Here is a 26,824-nt window from a genome sequence, read left to right on the forward strand (position 1 = left end):
TATTTCCACATATATTTTGCTTGAAAAACAACAGAAAACCAATTCACTTACATGCTAGCTATTATGGAGTGAATGTCTGTGTCCCCCCAAGACTCATGTGTTGAAACACTAACCCGCAATGTGATGGCATTAGGAGGTGGAGCCTTTGGGAGGTTTTTAGGTCACGGGGGCGGAGCCCTCACATGAATGGATTTAGAGTCTCTGGAGAACTCCCTCACCGCTTCTGCCATGTGAGGACCCAGTGAGAAGATGGCCTTCTACGAACCAGGAAGCAGGCTCTCTCACCAGACTCTGAATCTGCCAGCGCCTTGATCTTAGACTTCTCATCCTCCAAAAGTGTGAGATAAATAAGCCACCCAGTCTGTGATAGTCTGGTACAACAGCATGAACAGACTAAGACACTGGCTAACATGACTTTCTTCTCAGGAGCCACCCAATCTTCACCACAGTAGCAAAGGAAAGCAGAACACAGAGAAGCATCTGCAGAGCTACAGGGAGTTCGAAGAACGAGCACTAGCTGGTATTCATACACTTAGCCAAAGATTAGGAAGGTTTTTCATACCAATCTGTGGTCAACACTTAAAATGACAATCCAGAAAATGTTAAGATATTGAATTTCTTGCTAATCTCAACCCAATCTCTGACTTAAAACAAACAAAATATATTAGCTGTTTGGTTTATCCAACATTTGACATGCACAGCCTCAAAGTGTGTGTACGTGTGTGCGTGTGCGTGCGTGCAGTCCTGAATTCTAAAACTAGACCCTCTAGCTAGAGAAATGTAATCAATCGCTTTCAACTTTGCCCACAAAAAAGTTCAGACTAACCAAAAAAAAAATGAAACATGGAACCTAAACAAAAATGAAATTACCATTAAATAACTACATTTTACCTAGGTTAGATTTTCCAGCTTGAAAAAAGTGCACTATTTTTTAAACTGTTTAAAGAAGGTATTCTAATCTCAAATGCCTACAAGGCCCAGGCCATTAACATAAGTGAGTAAAACAGGCCTGGTATAAGAATAAAAAAGAGCAGTGAGCATTTCCATGAGCTGGAGAAGGCATATGCCCTCTAGAGACATTCAAGTTCACAAAATGTAAAAACCCTCAGGTTGCCCTCATAACATCACGCCACAAGGCTTAAACCTTGAAACTCATAAGATAACAAGCTCACACAGCTTCAGTTCTATTGAGAAAGTACTACAACTGACCTTTACTAAAATAAAGTGAAATAAAATCTAAAATACATGGAATAGCTGGAATCTAAGGTTCAGGAAATACTATCAGATTGCTAATAAATGAGAAACTATTAGGGATATGTAATTCATACCAGGCAGGAATAAATATGTTCAACTCTCATACTTTGTTATCCAAGTAACTTATCAACACTTGACACATTATGCATTTATTATCATTCTTCCTCAAACTACACATAAGGCCCTTGGAGAAGGAATTCAGCGCTAGAGCCCCAGCTCCAAACTACCATATGACAGGTATTCAATAATGTATGTGAAGTAAATTAATTTAATGGAAGTCAAAATAAATGTTTAATATAAAAAGTCCAAGGCATACTACTTATTAGTAGCTCTGGAATTAAAAATTGAAGTGCATTTGGTTTCACACAGGCTAAAGCAAACCAGGTAAGCCCTACCAGATATTCCTTTTGAGTTTTTTTTCTTGTTATTTGTTTGTAAGGGGAGGATATATTCAGAAACTATAGCAGGTATTATTAATTCATTCTTGGTCTACTGCAAAGACTGGCCACTACCTACTATCAGTGGCTCTCAAAATCCGATACCAGAGCAGCATCAGCATCACCTGGAAACTTGTTAACTTAATGTAAATGCAACCTGCCAGGCCCCAACCCAGACTTAGGGAGTCAGAAAAGTGGGGAGCGTATAACACATAATACAGAAATCCATTTGAGCCTTCCAGGTGATTTTTTTTTTTTTTTCCTGTATGCAGGCCTCTCCCATTGCAGAGCACAGGCTCCGGATGCGCAGGCTCAGCGGCCATGGCTCACAGGCCCAGCCGCACCGTGGCATGTGGGATCTTCCCGGACCGGGGCACGAACCCGTGTCCCACTTCATCGGCAGGCGGACTCTCAACCACTGCGCCACCAGGGGAGCCCCCTCCAGGTGATTCTTATGCCAGCTACTTTGAGAACCACTGCCTAATGTTCCTATTCAAGCTCAGGACAGCCAAGGGTCACAGGTGCTCCTCTGTTCTCCATTGCTAGCACATGGTTGTTGGTTCCGAAAAACTCGAACTGGAGAGTCAAAGGTGTAAACGTAGCACAGAAAAAAATTTAAAGGGCAGCTAGGAACTGTTTTATGTCAAAAAAGCATTAAAGTTCTACTCTTCCATGTCCCTTCTCCCCACCAAAAAGGCCACTTTCATTAAGAACTGGCTCCTTAAGAAGAATACAGTATTGGCAATTATGAAATAAATGATTAAGCCCAATTAAACAGGCTAAATTGTGTCTCAAACATAGTGACCTTTCAGATTAATTGTAACTAATTACAATTAGATAATCTGACAGATGGACTAGTAGAAAAAAGCTCTGGGCCTTCCTTTTAACTCTGGCTAGGGTATGTGCTCTAAGAGAAAAATTACGACTTCTTGTTGTCACAGCAAGCCCATAACAATCTTGTAAATCTGTGTGGTCCAAAACATTACCACCTGGTAGAATATTATTCTTCCTCCAGCACAAGGGGATGTCTGAAATCTTTCAAGTAATGGACAGAGAGAAGCTGAAGGCCAAGAACAAAGCCTGCAGAATGGGGAGAAGCCTTTGGGAATAAAGAAAAAGATCAGTCAGAGTGGAAGAGAATCAGAATCAGAACAAGGCTGTGTAGTCTAACAAATAAATGGAGTTTTACTCTTTATTTAAAAAAAACAAAATCCCTCTTACTTATTTCTCTCAAAAGGAAAATAATTTGATCCTGGCAAAGGAAAAAGTAACACTTAGCTGCTCCTAAGAGAACTGCCAAGTTGGGAAAAAAACAGTAATAGAGGTGACCAAATCCTTTAAAGATCCTTTTCCATATTAGGAAAAAAACAAAAGCTGTGCCAGCTACTCGGGTATATTTTGACTCGCCAGTAAAAGATGATAGCTAATGTTAAGTCCTAATGAAGCAACTGTTTCTGAAGTAAGCTAAAAACTTTTAAAAGTTATATGCTCTATGGGGAGTTTCTAAGTTTTAAGTTCTAAATTGCATGTGTTTGGGAAGTTTCTAAGTTATAGGGTTTGGGGTTTAGGGTAAGTTACATTTATATAAACAAATAACTACATAACATTTTGGCCCAGATAAGGCTTATAACATACTAACTATATGAAACCATATAACCTGCTTTGCCTTGTTTCAAATGACATGTTTCTTTCCCCCAAACACTGTAAAACTTGTATAGAAAACACTCCAGTGTTGTTTTACTGCTTAGAAATGACACATTTCTCAAATTGAGGAAAAAACAGAACAGTAGAAACTTCCTTCATCACTACTATCATAGAAAGTAGCTGCAGTGACCTACCGGCATGACTGAAATCTATCAGTACGTTACTGTAGAATAGTTACTGCACTACATTATGCTACAATTACAACGTCACATCTGAGCCTGTGACACAGTTCTCACTATGAACATGTTATGAAAATACATATATGAAAAGGTCAAGTGCTATCAAAACATCCATTATGGCTCCAACTCCAACTAATCCAGAATCTCACAATATTCAAATAGAAAGTATCTGCTCAATTGTGATTACATATGTGCAAACCATGCTAACTGCACATCTGCCGTAGTTTTAAAATTCTGTTTTTCCTGCAAGATTTAAACTAGTCAAACTCTCCATGGCATTAAGACCAGGAAAGTAACTCTGAAGTAGTAGCATAAGGCAGTGTGTGCTGAGGTGGAAACACCAATAGTGAGCTAATCTTGCCCTGCAGGACCCTGAGAAGTTCAGGACCTAAGGACAGGATACAATGAGCGAGGTTTAGAGGCAGAGAGCTGGTGGCTGGAGTGGGAAGGGTGAAGACTGGTTGCAAGTCTGTAGACTAAACAGTAAAAAAGAGAAGAGTTATCCTGCACAGAAACTGAAAGGTAAAAGCTTGGGACTTCAGGACAGATACATGGCGGGTGGGTGTGTGGGTGTGTGGGAAGCACAGGGCTGACAGATTTAAGTAAAGTCAAAAGTCAAAATAAGAAATGTTCAAACATCTAACCCTGCTCCTTTTCTTTAATTCTAGAATGCCATCGGCCAGGAGAAGTGTCTTTACTTCCTGCCCCACCTACCCAACCCTACCATTCTCCCAGAAAGGAAGAAGATCCTTCCCTAGAGAAACGGAACAGCCCCAGAGAAAAGACATTCACATACTATTTGGCAGTTCCCCAAGAATAGCAGCTTTGCATCCAATTAACCCGAAGTGAAGCCCAACACTTACACTTGGCAAGGTCCCTTGTAAACACTGAACTACCAATTAGCCTTTTTCACTTTTAAATACGAATAGACAGCTAAGGATCACGAATATTTGCAAAGTCTCAGACATCAGAGATCAAAACAAACAAAAACTGCAAAGATAAAAGCAAAGAACTAAAAGAACAAAAGAAAACTTTTTTAAAAACCTATAATTACTATGCTGAGAAGATAAAAATTAGTAACAGTAATGAAAAAGGAGAATTCCAAATGCTCTTAAAATTAAAAATACAGCCATTGTTAAAAATCCAAAAGAAGGGCCTCCCTGGTGGCACGGTGGTTGGGAATCCGTCTACCAATGCAGGAGACACGGGTTCGAGCCCTGGTCCAGGAAGATCCCACATGCCACAGAGCAGCCAAACCCATGTGCTACAACTACTGAAGTCCGCGCATCATAGAGCCCATGCTCTGAAGCGGGAGAAGCCAGCACAATGAGAAGCCTCCACACCACAACAAAGAGTAGCCCCTGCTCGCTGCAACCAGAGAAACCCTGCATGCAGCAATGAAGACCCAACACAGCCATAAATGAATGAATGAATGAATAAATAAAAGCATTTATCTCATCATAAATGCCTTTATCATAAAAAAATCGAAAAGAAAAAAGTAAACACCTAGAAACTCTCCTAGAACATTAAGAGAAATAGAATATACTAAAAAATAGTTAACAGACTTAGAAGGTCAAAACAGGAAATTCAACATTTGACTACCAATAATTCCAGAGAAAAGGGAGAAGAGAGAAAATGTAAAGGGAGAAAAACACTGACTCATTTACCTAAGAAAACATCCCAATAATTTTCCAAAGGGAAAAAAAGACCACACGCAAAATAACAAGAATAAAAACGGCACCTGAATTCTCCACTGTAACACTGCAAGCTTAAAGTCAATGAAGCAACACTTTAAAAATTACTTAGGGGGCTCCCCTGGTAGCGCAGCAATTGAGAATCCGCCTGCCAATGCAGGGGACACGGGTTCGAGCCCTGGTCCAGGAGGATTCCACATGCTGCAGAGCAACTAAGCACGTACACTGCAACTAGTGAGCCTGCGCTCTGGAGCCCGGGAGCTACAACTACTGAGCCCATGTCCCACAACTACTGAAGCCTGCGTGCCTAGAGCCAGTGCTCCACAACAAGAGAAGCCAACGCAGTGAGAGGCCTGCGCACCGCAGTGAAGAGTGGTCCCCATTCGCTGCAATGCGCAGCAACAAAGACCCAACGCAGCCAAAAATAAATAAAATTTAAAAAAAATTAGGTAAGAATTCTATACCCAAACAGTCAATCAAGTGAGCATTTTTATATATTCAAGACCTGATATTATTATCCATACACATTTTCCCAACAGACTGCCAGCAGATATGTTCTGTACATACACACACATACATGGGAACACACCAGTAAAAAGAAAGACATGAAGTGAGGAGGCCAAGATGGCAGAGTAGGAAAACCCTGAACTCACTCCTCCTCCCATGGATACACCAAAATTACAGCTACTTACAGAGCAACTATCTATGACAACGGCCTAAAAACTAGCAGAAAAGATATTCCACAACTGCATACCTAAACAAGGAACCACAATGAGCTGAGTAAGAGGGGGTGAGACGCGGTATTGTCAGGACTCACAACTCCAGGTCAGCGATCCACGAATGGGAGGAATATCACAATCAAAGAGGTTCTCCCCAAGGAGTGAGGATTCTTTCTGAGCCCCACATCAGGCTCCCCTGCCCAGGGTTCCTGCATCAGAAAGATGAGCCCCCAGAACATCTGACTTTGAAAACCAGCAGGGCTTATGTCCAGGAGAGCCAGAGAGCTGTAGGAAACAGACTCTGCTCTTAAAGGGCATACGTTAAATCTCACACACTTCAAATCTCAGCACAGAGGTAGTAAACTGAAAGGAGCCTGGGTGAGACCCACTTGCTGATCTTGGAGAGCCTCCTCAGGAGGCAACTGGAACTCCCCCTGGGGATGGAGATGCTGGCAGTAGCCATTTTGGGCAGTTCGTTCTACCAAGATAACACCGCACTGGCAAGTGACATTTTGGAATCCTCCCCCTAGCTTATTAGCACTGGGGGCTTACCCGCCCACCTTACCTGCCCACCAACAGGCCAGCCCCAGCCCCAGGGCCAGGCAGACAGCTGGGAAGCCTACCCTGCCCTCCAGCAGCCCGGCAGCCACTGCATGAGGCAAGGCCTCACAGTCAGGCTGGGGGCCAGCCCCGCCTACCAACACACCCACCGTGGCAGTCCTGCCATAAAAGAAGGGCACAGGCAGCCCTACGGGGGCACCCCTTGAGCATATAGCTATGGTGACCAGAAGGGAGTGTGCTACTGGGACCCACTGGATGTCTTCTACATAAGGCCACTTCTCTAAAATTGGGAAATGTAACCAACCTAACACAGAAAACTGGGCAAAACGAGCAGACAGAGGGACATGTCCCAAACAAAGAAACAAGACAAAACCTCAGAAAAAGAACTAAACGAAGTGGAGACAGGCAATCTACTCAACAAAGAGATCAAGGTAATGATCATAACGATGCTCCCTAGCCCAGAAGAATGGATGAACATGGTGAGAATTTCAACAAAGAGCTGGAAAATACTGAGAACCAAACAGAGCTGAAGAATACAATTAACTAAAATTAAAATTACACCAGAAGGAATCAACAGTAGATTAGATGACACCGAGTAACAGACTGTGATCTGGAAGACAGTAGTAGAAATCACCCATGTTGAACAGAAAAAGAGAAAAAAAAATTTTTTTAAATGAGGATAGTTTAAGAGACCTCTGGTACAACATCAAGCATACTAACTTTACAGGGGTCTCAGAAGGAGAAGAAAGGGGCAAAGAACTTGTTTGAAGAAACAGTAGCTAAAAACTTCCCTATCCTGGGGAAGGAAACAGACATCCAATTCCAAGAAGCACAGAGACTCCCAAACAAGTTGAACTGAAAGAAGTCCACGCTAAGACACATAATAATTAAAATTGCAAAATTAAACATAAAGAGAGAATCTTAAAAGCAGACGAGAAAAGCAACTAGTTACATACAAGGGAACTCCCATAAAGACTCACAGCTGACTTCTCAGCAGAAACTTTGCAGGCCAGAAGCGAATGGCATGATATTTGCAAAGTGATGAAAGAAAAAACTTAAAACCAAAAATACTCTACCTGACAAGGTTGTCATTCAGATTTGAAGGCGAGATAAAGAGTTTTACAGACGAGCAAAAGCTAAGAGTTCAGCGCCACTAAACCAGCTTTACAAGAAATGATAAAGGGGTTCTCTAAGCAGAAAAGGCCACAACTCAAAATATGAAAATTATGAAAGGAAAAATTTCACTAGTAAAGACGAACATATAGTAAAGGTAGTAGATCAGCCACTTATAAAGTTAGTAGGAAGGTTAAAAGACAAAAGTAGTAAAATCATCTAAAACCACAATAAATAGTTAAGGGATATACAAAACAAAAAGATGGAAAATACAACATCAAAAACATTCAACATGATGGGGGGAATAAAAATGTATCATTGTTAGAAGGCATTCAAACCTAAGAGATCATCAACTGAAAACAATCACATATGTATATATGTTGTACCATATATACAGCTTAAGATACGTGGTCAATAATATTGTAATAACTTTGTATGGGGAGAGACGGTTACTAGATTTATTGTGACGAACATTTCATGATGTATGCAAATGTCAAATCACTATGCAGTACACCTGAAGCTAACATAATACTGTACATCAACTATATTTCAACTTTTAACAAAACTTTCAATAAATAAATAAATAAAAAGGAAGACATCAAGTAACAATCATTCCACCTGTTGGGAAGTCCATGAGTGGCAACTGTGGGCCCTAAGAAATAAACAGGAACAAGAAGATTAACAGCTCCACAAGCAGACAAAAAGGAAATACTGATTAACTGAGCATTTCAAAAACACCAGTGACAGGTATATGGTGGATGTGATAAAGATGCTGAAAAACTTTAAGAATCAGTTTTTCAAAAACTATGCAAGTATAAACAAGGCAACTTAATAGCAGAGTTTGATGTGAAAGAAAATGCAATCTGAGTACACTCCTGGCCCTTCAGTGATTATTTAGTTGTAATGTAAATATGGTTTATTTTGAACCAAAAATTGTGTTATTTAAAGAATTAAAGAGGTAAGGCGTGTAGAGGTATAAGAGAACTAAAACGTCGTGGAAATAACAGGTCAACAGGTAATATAAAACTAACTAATTAATTAATAACAATATTAACACATTGAAATGTGTGGATAAATACCAGAAGAGACAACTAAATGAATTAAAAATAATTGACTCTGGGTCACAGGTCCAGGAATGGGAAGGAACAAAGGAAGGAATCACTGATTTTCATTATATATCTTTTCATACAGTTTAAGTTTTTAAAGTATAAGCCTATATAAAAGCAAAGTTCTGTGCTGTTTTGTTCTAAGACCAAAGAGTTTGGTGAAACTCAAATCCTCAGAAAGGTAAAAACAAATCTGGTGAAACTAAATTTTTGTTTCAGCACTTCCAGTATTCTAAAGTGCATGAAATGAGAAAGCTCAGCTTACCCACTGCCTACTGGACCTCTCCACCCAAATGTTCCACAGACAACTTAAAAAAGACACACACACACCCCTACCTATACGCCTACCATATCCTTATCCTCCCTTCTTCCCAACCAAATTTTACAGACTGTAGTCCCCAAATGTTTCCAAAGTCGGAAACCACCTCTCTTCCAATGCTTTATTTGTTCAGGCTGTCATCTCTTGCCTAGACTACAATAATTAAACCCCCTAACCAGTCTCTCTGCCTCCATTCTCTCTCCTTTCTAATCTATATTAACATGCTAAGACAAATTTTACCAAGTTGACTCCCTTAATATACTTCAGTGGCCCCTATTCCTGCAGAAGAAAATCCCATCTCTAACCTAGCATGCCCTTCGCATCTAGACCTTTCTATCGATCTAGGTTTAATTTGTGCCACTCCCTCCTCACACCCTATGTTCCTACAATAATTTCAACTCTGGGTCTTCCACACAGGCTTCTCCCTCTGCAAAGGAAGTCTCTTCAAGCCCAACCCTGCCACCTCAGTCCTCCTAACAAACTTTTATTCATTTTCAAAGATTCTTTTTCCCTCTACGCTACCATGTACATACATAACTTTACCACAGCACTTAATTATAATGTATCACAATCATCTGTCCATCAACCACCACATTAAACTCTGTCTCATTCATCACCAGAGGCTAAAATATTACCTTGGCATACAGAAGACGATAAATAAATATCTGTTTGGATAAAATGCCATTCTAGTCAGCACACACGCAACTACAAGTTACTTATCTGTACTCTTAACTACAGAGGTTAATAGGCAAACAACTACAAAAGTAGGAAGAAAAACGGAAGGCCAGTTTTCCCTGCCAAGGCATATTATAAAAGAATATCCACAATCATTTTTTATATAGCATTTAACAGTTCACAATGTGATTATATATGGTCTGTGGCTTACAGAGTTACAGTTTAAAGAGAAAGGGAACAGCATTCATTTTCTTTAGGGATTTGGGACTGGGCCTTACATAAACATTACAATGGCTTTCTCTTACAGTTTCATCACTGTCACTGTGCGATTCATGTCAAAAAACGGCAAGACAAGATCCCCAACGAGATCCTGAAATTTGGACAATCGATCGATACCACAGTGATGCTTGCTGCAGCACAGCTCCACTAAGCTGGAAGGCAGGAAGATACCAAACAACCACCAGGGATGCTGCAAACAGTGCATATCTTAAGGCCTGAATACATTAACTGATTCACTTGTAAAAGAATCAACCAATCTGGAAACGCAGGTAGGACCTGATCAAGTAGAGCAACTTTATTTAGGATTTACTAAAGTCAGTTAACACTTTCACTAAATTCAAAAGTCAATTTTAACATACTTCTGAGTCATTAATTTAAAGAAAAGAATAATTTCATTGAGTTCAATTAAAAATACTGTGAAGCTTTTATTCATCTGGAGAAGCTTTTGGCACAGTGGATTCATGATTATCCTGAGATCATGGCACAGTGCCACCAGTCAAGGCGAGACCCCCGCAACCCCCTTGCATCTAGCCATTCGGTGCCTTTTATCCTCACGCTCCAGTCCCACCTGCCCCAACACATTCAGACAGGGAACCATTCTAGCCTGTTTAATGTATCTGGAATATAAACAGATGTGACATATGCTACATCTGAGCAGAGGCTTTAAAAGCCATTGTGTGTTGCTGTCCACTCTCTTCTCTTTGTCTCTGCCAAGACTGACAGGACCCAGAAAAGAGCTGCGCTTCAGAATGGGATGACATGTGAAAAGCCACAACCGTCAGCCACTAACACAACATGAGCAAGAAATAAGCCTTTGTTGGCCCATAAGCTCCTGAAATTTGGGGGTAATTATCAAGCTGACTAATGTTCAATGAAAAACTGAACTAAGTAATTACACTTCCCAAATTACATTCCATCAATGAGATACATTTGAATGAGATTTGGAAGGCCAAAGGGAGGCAAAGGACAGATTATTGCTGCTGGTGGTTCTGGCAAGTAAGGTTAGAGACATCAGAATTTGTGGCAGCCGAACTCCAAGTTCCAGTGTCTGGTCACCAACTTCAAGGATGAGGGAGGCAAGTGTGACGATGTAAGAATGGCGGTGGTGGCAGCAGCAGCAGCAGCCTGTCCGCTGGAATGCAGCTTTAGGCGAGCAGCCTCACTGACTTCATACCTCTGACCTTTCCAGCAATTTACAATGGACCCAATTTCTGCTATTAGAACTCCTGTTGCTTTAGATACCTAGAGTATTTTCTTGCACTGAACTGACTGATTAAAGTATTTGGTACCAGAGTAGTTACGGGACACAGACTCTTAAAAGCTAGGAACCTGGCTTTGGTTTTCCAATCTAGTTGGATTTAAAGGCAATGATGACATTGCCACCATTAGATAACATAATACTAATAGTATATGGCATGTAGCAGCAAAGAATTACTTACCACCTGTAGATACCTGGAATAAAGTTCTTCTTGAAGAAAACAGCATGGCAGACTGCTAAGTGCATTATGATGGAAATAAGAAAGACAAGGACTGTGGAGTGGGCTGATTCTGAGGACAGGTGAAAGCTTTAAGAAAATGATTAACTCAATAAACAGAAGACCAAAGAGCATCCATGAATGCATAAAAGAACCTCTTAATTCTTATAGGTATAGGGTTGATATAGCCAAAAATCAAACAGAGTGATTCTGCAAGTTACAGAATTACCATATAAAAATAATCTCTTGGGCTTCCCCGGTGGTGCAGTGGTTGGGAGTCTGCCTGCTGGTGCGGGGGACGCGGGTTCGAGCCCTGGTCTGGGAGGACCCCGCATGCCGCGGAGCGGCTGGGCCCGTGAGCCACAACTGCTGAGCCTGTGCGCGTCTGGAGCCTGTGCCCCGCAACAGGAGAGGCCGCGATAGTGAGAGGCCCGCGCACCGCGAAGAAGAGTGGCCCCCGCTTGCCACGGCTAGAGAAAGCCCTCGCACAGAAACGAAGACCCAACACAGCCAAAATAAATTAATTAATAATCTCCTACCCCCAACATCTTAAAAAATAAAAATAAAAAATAGAAAAAAAAAAAATAATCTCTTAAGTAAAAGTTAGGGCACTGATTGTGAAATGATAAGACCCTGAGGCCTGAAATGGGGTCAGTTTGGTAGAGTTTGATCAATCTGAGAACCCCGACCTCACAAAACTCACTGAGCCTTCCCTACCTGAGAAGCACCCCTCCCACCCAATATGAGGCTAATCTTTACTTGACTGAAGCCCCTGCTCCCTTGCTGTTATACTGACTGGAGCCTTGCAAGGGAATGCAGATTCTCCTCATGCCTTACTCCAAGCAGCTCTCACCTCCTCTAAACCTCCAACTATTATAAATCAAATTTCCCAGGGGAAGAAGCACCAAATCTAAACAAACAGGAGCCAGCCTTCATTCCAAAAGAACTACAGGCATACCTCATTTTATTGTACTGTGCAGATACTGCGCTTTTTACAAATTGAAGTTTTGCGGCAACTCTGAGTCTAGCCAGTCTACTGGCGCCATTTTTCCAACAGCATTTGCTCACTTTGCATCTCTGTCACATTTTGGTAATTCTCGCAATATTTCAAACCCTCCACCAGCGAAAAGATTATGATTTGCTAAAGGCTCAGATGATATTTAGCATTTTTTAGCAATAAAGTATTTTTCAATTAAGATATGTTCAATTTTTTTTAGGCATAATGCTATTGCACACTTAACAGACTATACTAGACTGTAAACATAACTTTTATACGCCCTGGGAAATGAAAAAATTTGTGTGATTCACTTTATTGTGATATTCACTTTGCTGCAGTGGTCTAGAACAGAACCCATAATATCTCTGAGGTACACCACTGTGGACTCTCAGAAGACATTAAGAATTCTAAAGACTGAAACATAACTTTAGGTAAGACTTAAGTTATCAAAAGGAATACACTTACTGAAGATTCTTCATTCACTGCAGTATCTCAAGAAACCAGATATGGTTGTAACAATTTGCTCAGTTAACTGACTGAAACCTGGACTCAATGAGAGTCTATGTTAAAAACAGTTGGAACTCTTGCTGAATTAACAACAGATTAGACACCAGAGACAACACAGCAATAGAAACTATCTAAACTGAAGCAGAGGGGGGTGAAAAAGCTGAAAAAGATAATGAACAGAGCCTCAGTGATTTAGTGTACAATAACAAGTGGCGTAACATATATGCAACTGAGGGGCATGGGGCAGTAATTCTGAAAAAATATAAAATGAATGATAATGTTCCAGATTTGACAAATTCTAGAACCCCACAAATCCAAGAAGCTCAGAGGACACTAACAAGAATAAGCCTACAGAAAACTCTACCACAAGGAATATCACAATCAAATTAAATTTGATTTAGTGAAAGATAAAGTGAAAATCTTAAAAGCAGCCAGAAAAGGACACATTACTAGAGAGGAACAAAGATAAGAATATTCAGACATTTATTAAAAGAAACAATGCAGGCCAGAAGACAACGGAAAGACATCTTTAACGTATTGAAAGGAAAAACAAAAACAAAACAAGATTATCAATCTAGAATTCTATATCCAGCAAAAATATCCTTAGAAAATGAAGGTAAAATGCTTTTGGGGACAAACAAAAGCTGAATAAATTCAAGGCTAAATTCCTTGGCAATTTTGGGCACTGCAAATATCTTCCCTAATTCTTTCATCTGTCTGTCACTGAATGAAAACCTTTAATTTTTATATAATCAAAGTCATTACTTTTTCACCTTTGTAAGTTTTAGGAGATAAAACTTTCCCTAGGGAAAGAGCTTCTTCAACACTGTCTTCCATTAATTTTATAACTTTTCCTTTCACATTTAGATCTTTAATTATCCATAGTTCATCCCATCTGTGGTGGTAGGTTTTTCTCCATAAAGTAAGCCACTCTTCCTAGCAACATGACTCCTTTCTCTGATGATTTATGATACCACCTTTATCTTAAGTTCCTGAACATATAGGTAAGTCTCTGCTCTCCAATTTGTTCCCCCAGTGTATTTTTTAGGTTCTTGCACTTATACTAGCTTTTATTTCTATAGTTTTGAAACAGTATCTTAACCTCTGGTAAGGTAAGCCCCCACGAAAGCAAAACTTTAAGACTGATTTAGCTATTCACAGACTTTATCCCACCTGCCATATAAATCTTAGATCAGGTTATTGAGTTTGTCAGACAAACCAACTGGAATTTTGATGGCAGTTTAATCAAATTTATAGATTAAAATGGAAAAAACTGACTTCCTTACAACAATAAGTAATCCAATCCCAAAAGCATGGAAAGTTTTCCCATTTATTTAGGTCCTCTTCTAGCTCCTTATTAAAGTTCTCTCCTTAAAGATCTTATGTACTTAGGGTAATTCCTAGAGACTATAGTTTTCTTGCTATTATTGTATACAATATTTACTTTTTAAAAAAAATTTATTTATTTTTGGCTGTGTTGGGTCTTTGTTGCAGCGTGCGGGCTTCCTCTAGTTGCGTTGAATGGGGGCTACTCTTCCCTGCGGTGCGCGGCCTTCTCATTGCGGTGGCTTCTCTTGTTGTGGAGCACAGGCTCTAGGCATGCGGGCTTCACTAGCTGCAGCGCGTGGGCTCAGTAGTTGTGGCTTGTGGGCTCTAGAGCTCAGGCTCAGTAGTTGTGGTGCACGGGCTTAGCTGCTCCACAGCGCGTGGGATCTTCCCAGACCAGGGCTTGAGCCCGTGTCCCCTGCATTGGCAGGCGGATCCTTAACCATTGTGCCATCAGGGAAGCCCTACAATATTTACTTTTGATTACCTTTACTAATTGGTTATTGCTAGTGTAGTAAATGCTACTAACTTTTGTAGGGTGATCTTAAGTCCAGTAACCTTGCTAAACTCTTACTAGTTCTAATAGCGTCTCTTGATTCTAATGGTTCTTCTAGATAAGTGATATTATCTGCAAATAATGAGTTTTATTGCTTCCCTTCTTATACTTACACTTTTAATTTTTTCCCCCTGTAGTGTTCGTCGGAATCTTTCTTATGTTAAACAGTAACAATGACAGAGGGCATCCTTATCTTGTTACTGATCTTTTTATTTATTTTTTTGCCGTGCCACATGCAGGATTAGCTCCCCAACCAGGGTTTGAACCCGTGCCCACTGCAGTGGAAGTGCTTAGTCTTAACCACTGGACCACCAGGGAAGTCCCTTGTTACTGGCCTTAAAGTAAATGTATCTGAAATTTCTCTGTTAAGTATTATTATTTGTTGTAGGTTTTTGGTAATGACCATCATTTAGTTATCCTGCGTTCCAAGCTTGCCAAGAGTTTTTATCATATATGGGTGCTGCATCTTATCAAATAATTTTATGGTATCGAAATAATGATGAATTCTCTCCCTTTAGTCTATTTTTTTAAAACTTTTTAATGGGAATTTTCAAGTACATATACAAAAGTAGAGAGAATGATGAACCCATATGCTCTCCTTTAGTCTACTAATAAGATAAATTACATTAACAGATAAATGGATGTTGAACCACACTTACATTCCTAAAACAAACTCTATGGATCAAGATTCTTTTAACACATTGTTGGGTTTGAAGAGCTAGTATTTTGTGTAGGATTTTTACATTTATGCTAATAACTGAAAACAGATGTATAACTTTCTCATATCAACTTTACCTAGTTTTGGAATCAAGATTTCACTAACTTCATAAAATGAGCTTGGCATCTCTCTCTCTCTCTTTTTCCTATTTCCCAGAACAACTTTTAAAAAGGAATTGTTATTTAAAAGCTCACTGCACCTCAATTATAAGATTATCTTCATCCAGAGTTTTTGAAAGGGGACGTTTTACTATTTCAGTTTTTAGATATTTATTAGTCAGCTCGGGCTTCCCTGGTGGCGCAGTGTCTAAGAATCCGCCTGCCAATGCAGGGGACACGGGTTCGAACGCTGCTCCGGGAAGATCCCACATGCCGTGGAGCAACTAAGCCCATGCGCCACAACAACTGAGCCTGAGCTCTAGAGCCCGCAAGCCACAACTACTGAGCCCGTGTGCCACAAGTACTGAAGCCTGCGCGCCTAGAGCCTGTGCTCCGCAACGAGAGAACCCACTGCAATGAGAAGCCCGCGCACCGCAAACGAAGAGTAGCCCCCGCTCGCCGCAAAGAGAAAAAAGCCCACACGCAGCAACAAAGACCCAACGCAGCCAAAAATAAAAATAAAATAAATTAAAAAAATATTTATTAGCTCAAGCTATCTACTTCTTCTGTTACCAACTTTCATAGTTTGTAGTTTTCTAAGAATTTACACATTTCCTCTAGGCTTTCAAATTTATAAACCCATAGCAATTCATAAAACTCTTCTTTTAAACACCTCATGTTTGTACCTATTTCCCAGTTATCACTTATTGTATTTGCATTTAAAAAATCGGAGGTCCGTTTAGCTTATTAATTTCAAAAAACAATCTTTTGGTTTGGCAAATCTTTCTTTTGTTCCTAATTTCACTAATTTTTGCTCTTAGCTGTATGCTGTTTTTTGAACTCTTAAAATGAACTTGGTTGAAACACTAAAGTAAGTTTCCTTCAGCATTTAGATAAGTCACCCTGCCACTGTGTCCTAGGTCTGGTTTCACTACATAGACTTCAACACACAAATTATACAATATAAACATTATTTTCATGTACACATAATACGGAAAAAATCGTAGACAAATCTTACCAACCATACCTACATATGAATGTCTCTGACTAAAGCAGTATCTTGAAGGCAAATAAATAAGACTATGTGCTTGTTCCAACAACAACAAAAAAAATGTGTAAGGCTATGACTATACATCTGAACCAAGGCAGATATTTTCTCTGCACAGCTAACTGGACAATTACTGGTACAGTTTGATAAAATTAGCAACTAGAAATGAAATCTCCAGTTCTTTACCAGATGCCATTCAAAACTTGCAGTTATTACTAGGAGAGAAAAATCTCGCTATGACGGTCAATTTCCACCATCACCAGCCCCCAAAAATACCACTTAAAGCAAACGCACTTTTCTTCCTAGCTGTGGAAGCATACATCCTTGGTTGGAGATAGTTTCGGTTACAAAACAGATTTTGGTCTTAAATCTTTCTGCCTGCAGCTGAGCGTTAGGGCAGATCACTAACATAAAAGTTCAACATTGAACACAATCTTAGATTTGGACACATACCGAATGGCTTGTTCTTATGAGTGTAGACATTGAAAAAGTAATTTTATACATTATTAGCTTCAAAACGGATGTCGCAGCTCCCACTGCGCTGCTGTTACTCAAGAAGCAACTCATACATTTCCCTATCGGGATGCAGAAAGCGTGCACTGGAGAAGGGAAAGAACGAAGCGTAGATATAGGTCAACTTTCTAATTCCTGACTTGTTTAACGCAGGCTGGCTAAAGGCACAGAAACACAAGTGGCCAGATTTCTTTTGCCCCTGGTTGCAAAAAACAAACTGAAGGCCTCTCCCTAACGAAACTCGGACAGCCTTATTTTCCCTTCACGTTTGAGGGTGAAACTTAAGGGGGAACGGAGAAGAAAAGAGCTTCCTGATGCTGAGAGATAGCCAGTCATGATACGGCTCGCGTTTGTAGGAGAACTTGGGGCTGTGTGCGTAACCAGGCTGCTCTTTTAGGCCAGGTAATACAAGAAGCCAGGGCCGTTCCGGCGCCGGCCGCGGACACCAAACGAGGCGGGGGAGGGAGGCGGGGAGGAGAGGAGAGACCCAGGCCTGAAACAAAGGAAGCGGGATGGCCGAGAAGGAAGGATTCGGCGTCCGGGTGGGAAGGAGAAAAGCCAAGGCTGCAGACGAAAGGTTGTACTCACAGAACTTGGAGGTGGAGGTGTTGATGTTGATGCTAGAGGTGGGGGTGGCGGCGGGGGCCGCCTTGGCCACGGCGGCAGCCGCGTCGCAGCTCTTCAACATCATGATCACCCCATTCGGCTCCGGCGGTGGCCCCATCGGGAGCCCCTCCTTGGGGCCTTTCCTGTCCACGGAGACCGCAGGCATCGCCAGCAGCTGACCCCCCGGAGGCTCTCGGGCAGGGGCTGGGATCGAAGAGGGGGGCGGAGGGGGTGGGGGTGGCTGCCGGAAGCCGTCCACGGCGGCCTCCCAATTGTTGTGGTTCTGGTCGTCCATCATCGCCTCGTAGCTGCCCCCCTCCTCCTCTTCCATGCTTTCCTCCATCCTGCAGGCCCCCAGCACCCGCCCGCCTCACAGGCACCTGCCGCCCGTCTCAACCCCAGGCCGGGGGGGGCACCGCAGCCTCCTCGAGCTCACATCGCCGAGGGCCGGAACGGGCGCGGCGGGGAGGGCAGCGGCGCGCCGGGTCTCTCAATCTTGCCCGGCCGACTCGTAGAGACAGGGCTGACGGCGGTGGGCGCTCCAGGGCTCCACTTAGGGAGAGGCAGCCGTAAAGCAGCCGCGCCCGTCACGACATTTTACAGCAGCTTCCAACAGGCAGCTGGGGGAGCGGCCCGGAGGACACGTGGTGCGAGGAACCAGCCGCGAGAAAGCTAAACGAAAAGGGGCGGGAGCTGTGAGCCACCCCAACGCAGTACAGCAGAGGTTCGCCCCGCCTCGGCTGGTCCCATGCGGAGAGGAACTGGGCAACCAGTCCGGAGGAGCATTCGTCGGCTCCGCCCCCGGCCCGGCCTCACGTGATAAGGGAGTTTGGCTGCGCATGCGCGTTCAGAGTTTGGTTACCAGGACTACGGGGAGGTGAGCGGATGACTGAAGACGCGCTTAAAGCCTGACCCTCGGTCGGTGTGCCCCAGGCTTCCCGTCTCACCGGTGTTTTTCTCCCGCTCACCCAATTTACAGGGTTTCGCACTGCAGAGGGCCTTGCAGCCCCAGCTTTTGCTTGACCATGGAGCTAGGGGGCCAGTAGAAGCTCCGCTTCGCCATAATAAACGGGTGGGAGTGCCCAGGGCGGCCCTTGGCAGGATTGCTCTTGAGCCTCAGCCCACACGACCCAAACCCTCAAAATCGAGGAAAACAACCGAGACAGCAGAGTGGCTTAAAAAATAAATGTGTTTGAGCTAATCAAGAACTTTAAAAAAGTTCCTTAACTCTTCCGTACACTGAGGCCAGAAATTTTAAACTTAAAAATGCCACTCTCCGTATGTTTCACAAATCTAACTACAAATTTGAGATTATGTATGAGAGTCTTGAGGGACAAGGAAGAAAGATTGTGTAACTCTATTATAATTTATTCGATTCCTCTGCAATATATATATATATATATTTTTTTTTTTTTTTTTTTTTTTATGCGGTACGCGGGCCTCTCACTGTTGTGGCCTCTCCCGTTGCCGGAGCACAGGCTCCGGACGCGCAGGCTCAGCGGCATGGCTCACGAGCCCAGCCACTCCGCGGCATGTAGGAACTTCCCGGACGGGGGCACGAACCCGTGTCCCCTGCATCAGCAGGCAGACTCTCAACCACTGCGCCACCAGGGAAGCCCTGCAATAACAGTATATTATACGAGAATAATGAATCTTTATTTCTACAGATATGCAATTAGTGTGAAGTGAAGAATCACTTCAGTCACTGAGAAATTGTCTCTGATATACTTCAGTGTCCACATTTGTTTCATCTTCCCTACACATATTTTCCCAATATATTCTGCACTAAATGAAATGTTTTGACCAATCACTTAGAATGATTTAATTTCAGACAATGCTCCCTCATATTAATTAATGGCATATATTTTTTGAATCAGCACACGGTTTTGATTCTCTGGGCCTGGAACCGTACTAATTTTCTGGCCCTGGGACATTTTGGGAATATGAAAATAAATTTTTTTCAAGTAAAAGACACCTGAGTGAAATGCTGAGGAGGAAAAAAAGGCAACCTTAGAAGTCTATGCCCTGCAAGTAAAGAATGTAAGAGGAAAGACAAATTATAGTCTTTTTCAGACAAACAACCGCTGATAGTTTGTCATCAATAGACTTCTGAGGTGGGTGGGTGGGTGTGCCTAGATAACACTCAATACACAAGATATGAGAGTCATAAATGTGTCTCTAAAAATATGGTCACAAAATATATGAAGCAAAAGTTGACGGAAGTAGATGAAGAAAGAGAAATCTATCATCAGAGTAGGTGATTTTTACATATCTCTGTATCACATTGCAGTGGGTTGAATAGTAGCTCCCAAAAAAGATATCTCCAGTGTCTTAATCCCTGGAACCTATGTGTTACTTTATTTGAAAATAAGGTCTTTGTAGATGTAATTGAAAATCTTGCAATGAGGAGAGCTTCCTGGATTATCCAGGCGGAACATAAAACCAATGGCAAGTGTCCTCTTTAGAGAAAGGAGGAGGAGATCTGAGACAGAAACAGAAGAGGAGAAGGCAGTGTGACCACGGAGGCAGAGGTTGGAGTGATGCAGCCACACTCCGACACCACATGCCTACAGCCACCCAAAGCCAGAGGAGGCAAAGAATGAATTCTCCCCTAGAGCCTTCAGAGGGAAGGCAGCCCCGCCAGTGCCTTGATTTCAGACTTCTAGTTTCTGGAACTGGGAGAGAATACCTTTCTGTTGTTTAAAGCCACCCATTTGTGCTAATTTGTTAACAGCAGCCACAGGAAACTAACACACAGATCAAAGGGATCAGAAAATCTTTAAGGGACTAGAGGATTTGAACAACCCAATTACCAAGCTTGATTTAATGAATACCTATAGAATATCGCACTCAGCAACTACAGAATATACTTTCCTTTCAAGAATATGTGAAACATTACAAAAATTGAACATACTGGGTCATAAAGCAAGTTTCTCAACATGTCTAAGGACTGGTATCGTAGCAACCACATTCTCTGCCCACTGTGTAGTTAAGTTAGAAATCAATAACCAACAGACAGCTAGTAAACCCCCATATTTCTAGTCTTCCAGTCAACATATGGGTCAGAAAATCATGATGGAAACTAGAAGACATTTAGAACTGAAGGGATTGGTACTATCACAGCAATATAACTTCCATCTAGTAAGGCCCTACTCCAGGGGGTTTTACCCAGCATACCGGTGAACACTGAACCCTTTACATGTATACTGCCAAAATAATCAATATAAGACATTTATTTAAACTGTAATTGGTTAAACACACCATTATTAAAAAAATCTATATTTAGCAGAATACATATATATGTAAAATATATATGTAAGTTTGTTTATGTAAAGAGAAGACTAATTCAAAACATCAATAGCAATTATCTAGGGCTAATAGGCTTATAGATGGTTTTTATCCTCTTCGTACCTTTCGATCTTTTCTATACTCTCTACAGTGAGTCCGTATTATTTTTATAATCAGAAAAACAACCTTAAAAAATAAAAACAATATTAAGAATGTATAAATTGGGATTCTGTACATTAAAATATTTATTTTGGCTTCCAGAAACAGAAATCTCAAGTAAAAAATTGCTTAAAAGTCAAGGCTATTCCTTGGCTAACATACTCATAAGGTCTAGGAAGGGCAAAGGTGAGGCGTGGTTCAGTCAGGTCTCCAGCTCTGTTCTCTGCCTTGTTATTTGACCTGATCTCCTCTTTTGCAAGCTTCATCCTTAGGCTGCCAACATATTTGGACAACAATGTCCAGAAGAAGAGGACCCATGACTTCTGGTAGACATCTATTGTGAGCAAGCAAATTCTTTCACAGAAGTCCTCAGCATACTTCTTTTCCAATGTCTCATTGACTCATTCCTGAACCAGTCTACATGGCATTTACGCCTGAATTCCAGAGCCATTTACTGGAAAGGGTATGGATTTATTCCTGGAAAATGAGGCCCACCCCTGGTACTCAGAGTGGGACGCAAGAATAAAATCTGGGGTCAAGTAGGGAGGTTGAAATGGATGCAATGCCCATTATAGGCCCAAGTACCTAAGCCCCAAAGCCTATCCATTACATTACCTCATCACAACCACTCGACTCCCTCCCCCTCATAAATATCTCCCTAATAAATATATGTATCAAAATTGTGTATGTTCTGATTAGAATCAAGAAAGACAATTACAAAATAAATATGTAGCTAATTATCTAAAATAGTTAAAATGGGGGTGGAGGTCATGGCACAGAGATTTTGTCATTAAGAATTAGTCTTTGTTTATTATGGCTTTAAATACCTTTATGTCACCTTTCCCACAGAATATTTCATTAGAGTTGTTCAACATTTTTGAATGAATAAATGCATGACTACCTTAAATCTACTTGAAATCTTATTTTATATCAATAGTCCTTTTTTCTTTAGTCAACTCTTAAAACATCATCTGTATGATGAGAGATACATTTTTCCTAAGAGAAAGCAAACTTATTATTGCCATTTTTACATCTTTTCATCCTAATTCTTGCATTGTTAGAAAGAAATGAAATTGCTCAGAGGTGAGCAGGAAGAGGAAAGAAGAGATGAGAAATTATATGAAAAACTCCACAGACCGTACATGCTTCCTCTAAGTGGTCAAGTCTGAACTCATTGAATCAGACAAGCTGTGGTAGACAACATACAGACCTATAGATGATGTTTTAATTTTAATTATTTTAATTTCTATTTCATTTTAAATTTACTATTAATTTCATGAAGGCATTAGCACAGAAAAATTTAAAACAGAACTTAGATGGAGACAGATAAACTCTATTAGGATAAAGAAGAATGAATACTTTTTTTATAATCTCCCTAGGAGATTACAATACAGCATTTGACAAAGAAATGACTTGTGAATGCATAAGGCAATTGGAAGTCTAAAGGCAAAGCTATTGGAATGATCTCACTTAGAAGGTAAAAGGATCAGAGATATGTAAATAACTCAAGCCTCCATAGCTGCACACTGAGATTACTGCTTACAGCGAAGATGTGTAGCCACTCGGGGGAGTATTCTCTATTCGATATTCCTTTCCATGTTGGATTTTGTTCCTTCCTTTTATATCTTAGCATCTGAATCCAAATTCCATCCTAGCAGGGGAACAAAGATAATGATGCAGATTATTTCTGTAAACCTGATGAATCTAGGAGCTGAAGGAAAGGACATCAGGCTGAAGGAGGCTGTAGGATAAAGGCTTTCCCAACCAGCACCCTGTTGCTAGCCTATTCCTTTCACTCAGTCATTCACAAATATTTATATGTTCAGGCACTGTGCTGGGGCTACAAGAGTAAACAGACAAAAAGGGTTTCTGCCCCTCATGGAGTTTCCAGTCCTCTGAAGTGTCCAGATTTAACAGTTAACCACAGGAACCAAAGCCTGACAAGCACAATAAAGGAAAATATTGATAGCAGGTGCTATGAGAGGGCATAACAGAGAAAGTTATTTTACTTTGGGTGATCAAGGAGAATCGTCCTGAAAAAAGTGTACTTCTGCCAAGATAAAAGGATGAGTAGAAGTTAGTCAACAAGTTAGGGAGAGAACTTTCCAGGCAGAAAGCGTTTGACATCATCTAGGAACTGAAAGAAAGGTAATGAGACTCTAGTGGCGTGAAGGAGAGAGAAAGGGATACGGCATTTGGAGGAAAGGTAGGAAATAGCCACGTTATGGGTACTCTTGTAAGTCCTGCTGAGGATTCTGTGTTTCTGTTTGAATGGAAAAGAGGTAAAGAAGTGCTGTAAGAGAGTAAAGAAGTGCTGTAAGATGTAACTTACATTTTATAGGAGCATCTCACTGCCCTGAGGGGAGTGGCCTATAGGGAAGGAAAGAGTGGAGAGACCAATTAGGGAGTTAAAGCAATACTTCAGGAAAGAGACGATGGTGGCTTGGACTATGGGGACGGTAATGGTCATAGAAAGATGTGGTAGACTGCAGGTTTCTTTGGGCATTTAAAAAAATATTTATTTATTTGTTTTTGGCTGCGTCGGGTCTTAGTTGAGGCATGTGGGACCTTTCATTGAGGCGGGACCTTTCGTTGCAGTGGGACCTTTCGTTGCGGTGCTCGGGCTTCTCTCTTGTTGTGGTGAGCGGGCTTACCTGCCCCGTGACATGTGGGATCTTAGTTCCCCGATAAGGGATCAAACCCATGTCCCCTGCATTGGAAGGCAGATTCTTAACCACTGGACCACCAGGGAAGTCCTTCTTTTGGCATTTGAATGGACAGGACTTGATGGGTTAAAGTTTGAAGGTGAAGGACAGAAAGGTTTCAAGGATGATGCAGCTGCCCTGATATAGATGATCATGTTTCTCTAAAGCTGGGGTTTTGTCAGATGCGTGCAGTGGAAGGGGAGTTGGATTAGTTATGAAAAAGATGAATCAGCCATGGGCTTCAAGCTGGATAAGAAAATAAAGACAGATGGGGCAGATGGCTAGAGAGAAGGGAGAGTTGTTTATGGATGAGAGGTCTCCATGATGTTGAAGAGCTACTGTAAGGATGTCTGTCCTTAAGAAACCAGCAGGATAGATGATAACCAAAAGGTAGAATGTTTGAATTAGCAAGTCAGTATTGCTTCTCCCCACCCCACAACCTCAAAACAACAAGCAACAGCTTCTGGATGCCATGAAGGTTTCTGGGTGGTGTCTACCACCTACACACAAGACAGTGACATATCAGAGTGCAAGAAGGATCTGAGCAACAGAAGCACTTAACTGAAAGACAAGACAAATTATAACCCCTGAAATCCTTTCCGCTTGGCATTAATGTGATAGATTCTTGCATAACAAAGTATCATCTCCCAGTTGTGCCAAGTGTCCATTTTTGTGTTCTAAATCATAGTCTTGGAGCTACTCCCTATGTTAAAGCAATTTGATTTAGTTGAGACAAGATGAATGACATACACTTGAAAAGTTAAGCGAAACAATAGAAGATCCTCAAGTATGAGTGAATTGTAGTTTTTAGTGGAAAATAAAATTACTTTTCTGTGTATTTGTATTTGCATTGTCTGCAGGTGTTTGGTATGAACTGCTGCTTACAAAAGAAAACCATACACAGTTGTTTGTGTATTTCACTTTTTAAAGCATTAATATTCGTATTTTTAAAGAAAAATTTAAGGGAAACAAAAATGTTTTGTTCTGCATGACTGCAGAAAGCCTTGGACGAAATTTCCCCAAACTAGTTTTTTGGAGACTATTTTTGGCCATTATAGATCAAAATGCAATCTGAAGAAAGATTTTAACAAATTAAATAACACGCTGCCATCGTTAATTTTCTTATTCTATCTCAGCATTGGGGAATTTGAAAGGAAGATACTTTAAGATAATGTATGGACAGCGCGGCGGCGTGGCCGGAGGGAGGCGAGTGCCCCGTGTGCACGTGTGGAGAAGAGGCTGCACCAGCGCGGCGGCGGGAGGTACCCCCGCCCCCTCCGGAGACGCAGAGACGCGCTGCACTCTCGCGGCCTCGGTCGCCCGCTCAGCTCCCTGCCCTAGGCGAGGAGGCCGGCTTGCCCGGTTGAGTGGCCCGAGCTCAGGGCGCGGAGAGCTCAGGGCGGCGACGACAACGGCGTTGATATCGGGGGTAACAACGGCCTCAGCTGGCGGGGAAGATGAAAGGCCGGATCGAGCTGGGAGATGTGACATCACACAATATTCAACAGCTGAAGAGATTAAACCAGGTCAACTTTCCAGTCAGCTACAATGACAAGTTCTACAAGGATGTGCTGGAGGTTGGCGAGCTAGCAAAACTTGCCTGTTTCACTGATACTGCAGTAGGTGCGGTATGCTGCAGGGTGGATCATTCACTGAATCAGAAGAGACTTTATTTACATCATGACACTAGGATGTCTGGCACCATACGGAAGGCTAGGAGTAGGAACTAAAATGTTAAATCATGTCTTAAACATCTGTGAAAAAGATGGCACTTTTTTTTTTTTTTTTTTTTTTTGCACAGGCTCCGGACGCGCAGGCTCAGCGACCATGGCTCACGGGCCCAGCCGCTCCGCGGCATGTGGGATCCTCCTGGACCAGGGCACGAACACGTGTCCCCTACATTAGCAGGTGGGCTCTCAACCACTGCGCCACCAGGGAAGCCCAAGGTAGCAGTTTTGACAGCTATCTGCATGTCCAGATCAGCGGTGAGTCTGCAGTTGACTTCTACAGAAAGCTTGGCTTTGAGATTATTGAGACAAAGAAGAACTCCTCTAAGAGGATAGAGCCCGCTTATGCTCATGTGCTGCAGAAAAACCTCCAAGTCGCTTCTGGCCAGAAGGCAGATGTGCAGAAGACAGACAACTGAACAAATTACAGAGGAACTTTCTTGCACTTGCTGGCCACCAAATAAAAGAGAGGCCCACTGATTGCCCCCGCCCCCCGCTTTTTTTCTTTTAAAGATTTCCCCCTTCCTTGTTCTTGTGTTTCTTCCTTTCAAAACTTCCTTCCCTTTCCTCTCAAAGTTTTAAACTTTTAAGGACTTATTAATCGAGTTTGGATTGTTTTAGTTTTCTTATTTTTGTGAGGTGGTTTGATTGCAGGAAGGAGAAGGTATAGATCTGTTTAGTTTCACAGTTAAGATATATGGTCCCGAAAACTTGAGTGTCAATTTCATTTTTTTTTTAATGTCCTGCTTTCACATTGAAGGGCAGAGCCTACAAAGTATTGTATACTTCAAAGGACAAGAAGAAGCAGCAGCAATATCCTGTTCTCTAACTCATAGACAAGTTTAGTGTGTTTGTGGTACTTTGGGTTTTTCAAGATTTTGTGGGATACTAATCCCTATACATTGCCTTCACGCCACCTATTGTCCTTCTGAGTATTAGCTCAGGAGTTGGACCATTGTTAGCCTCCTAAGAAATACTAAGCTTATTTTGTTCTGTTAAGCAGTTATTCCTTCCTCCCTCGCTGGTGCCTGAGGGTAGGTGGGACAGTTTGAGTAGGTAGT

General features: G+C 41.7%; 1 protein-coding gene and 1 pseudogene across 3 annotated transcripts in view; one reads left to right on the forward strand and one right to left on the reverse strand.

Annotated features, from left to right (window-relative positions):
- The window catches only part of CACUL1 (CDK2 associated cullin domain 1), a 72,407-nt gene extending 53,673 nt beyond the window's left edge, over positions 1-18,734 (reverse strand). For all 3 annotated transcript variants that reach the window (XR_003004639.1, XR_003004638.1, XM_024755947.1), the window contains exon 1: positions 17,867-18,734. Coding sequence is in view for 1 of the 3 variants with exons in the window: in XM_024755947.1 (XP_024611715.1) it covers positions 17,867-18,227 (361 nt within the window). In the remaining 2 variants the exon portion in view is untranslated. The remainder of the gene's footprint in view (positions 1-17,866) is intronic.
- A 6,658-nt stretch (positions 18,735-25,392) lies between these two features.
- Positions 25,393-26,561, forward strand: LOC112406973 (N-alpha-acetyltransferase 50-like; annotated as a pseudogene).
- Positions 26,562-26,824: the final 263 nt, after the last annotated feature.

The sequence above is a fragment of the Neophocaena asiaeorientalis genome, unplaced genomic scaffold, assembly GCF_003031525.2.
Source record: "Neophocaena asiaeorientalis asiaeorientalis breed wild unplaced genomic scaffold, Neophocaena_asiaeorientalis_V1.1 scaffold85, whole genome shotgun sequence".
In the NCBI taxonomy this organism is placed as follows: Eukaryota; Metazoa; Chordata; class Mammalia; order Artiodactyla; family Phocoenidae; genus Neophocaena; species Neophocaena asiaeorientalis.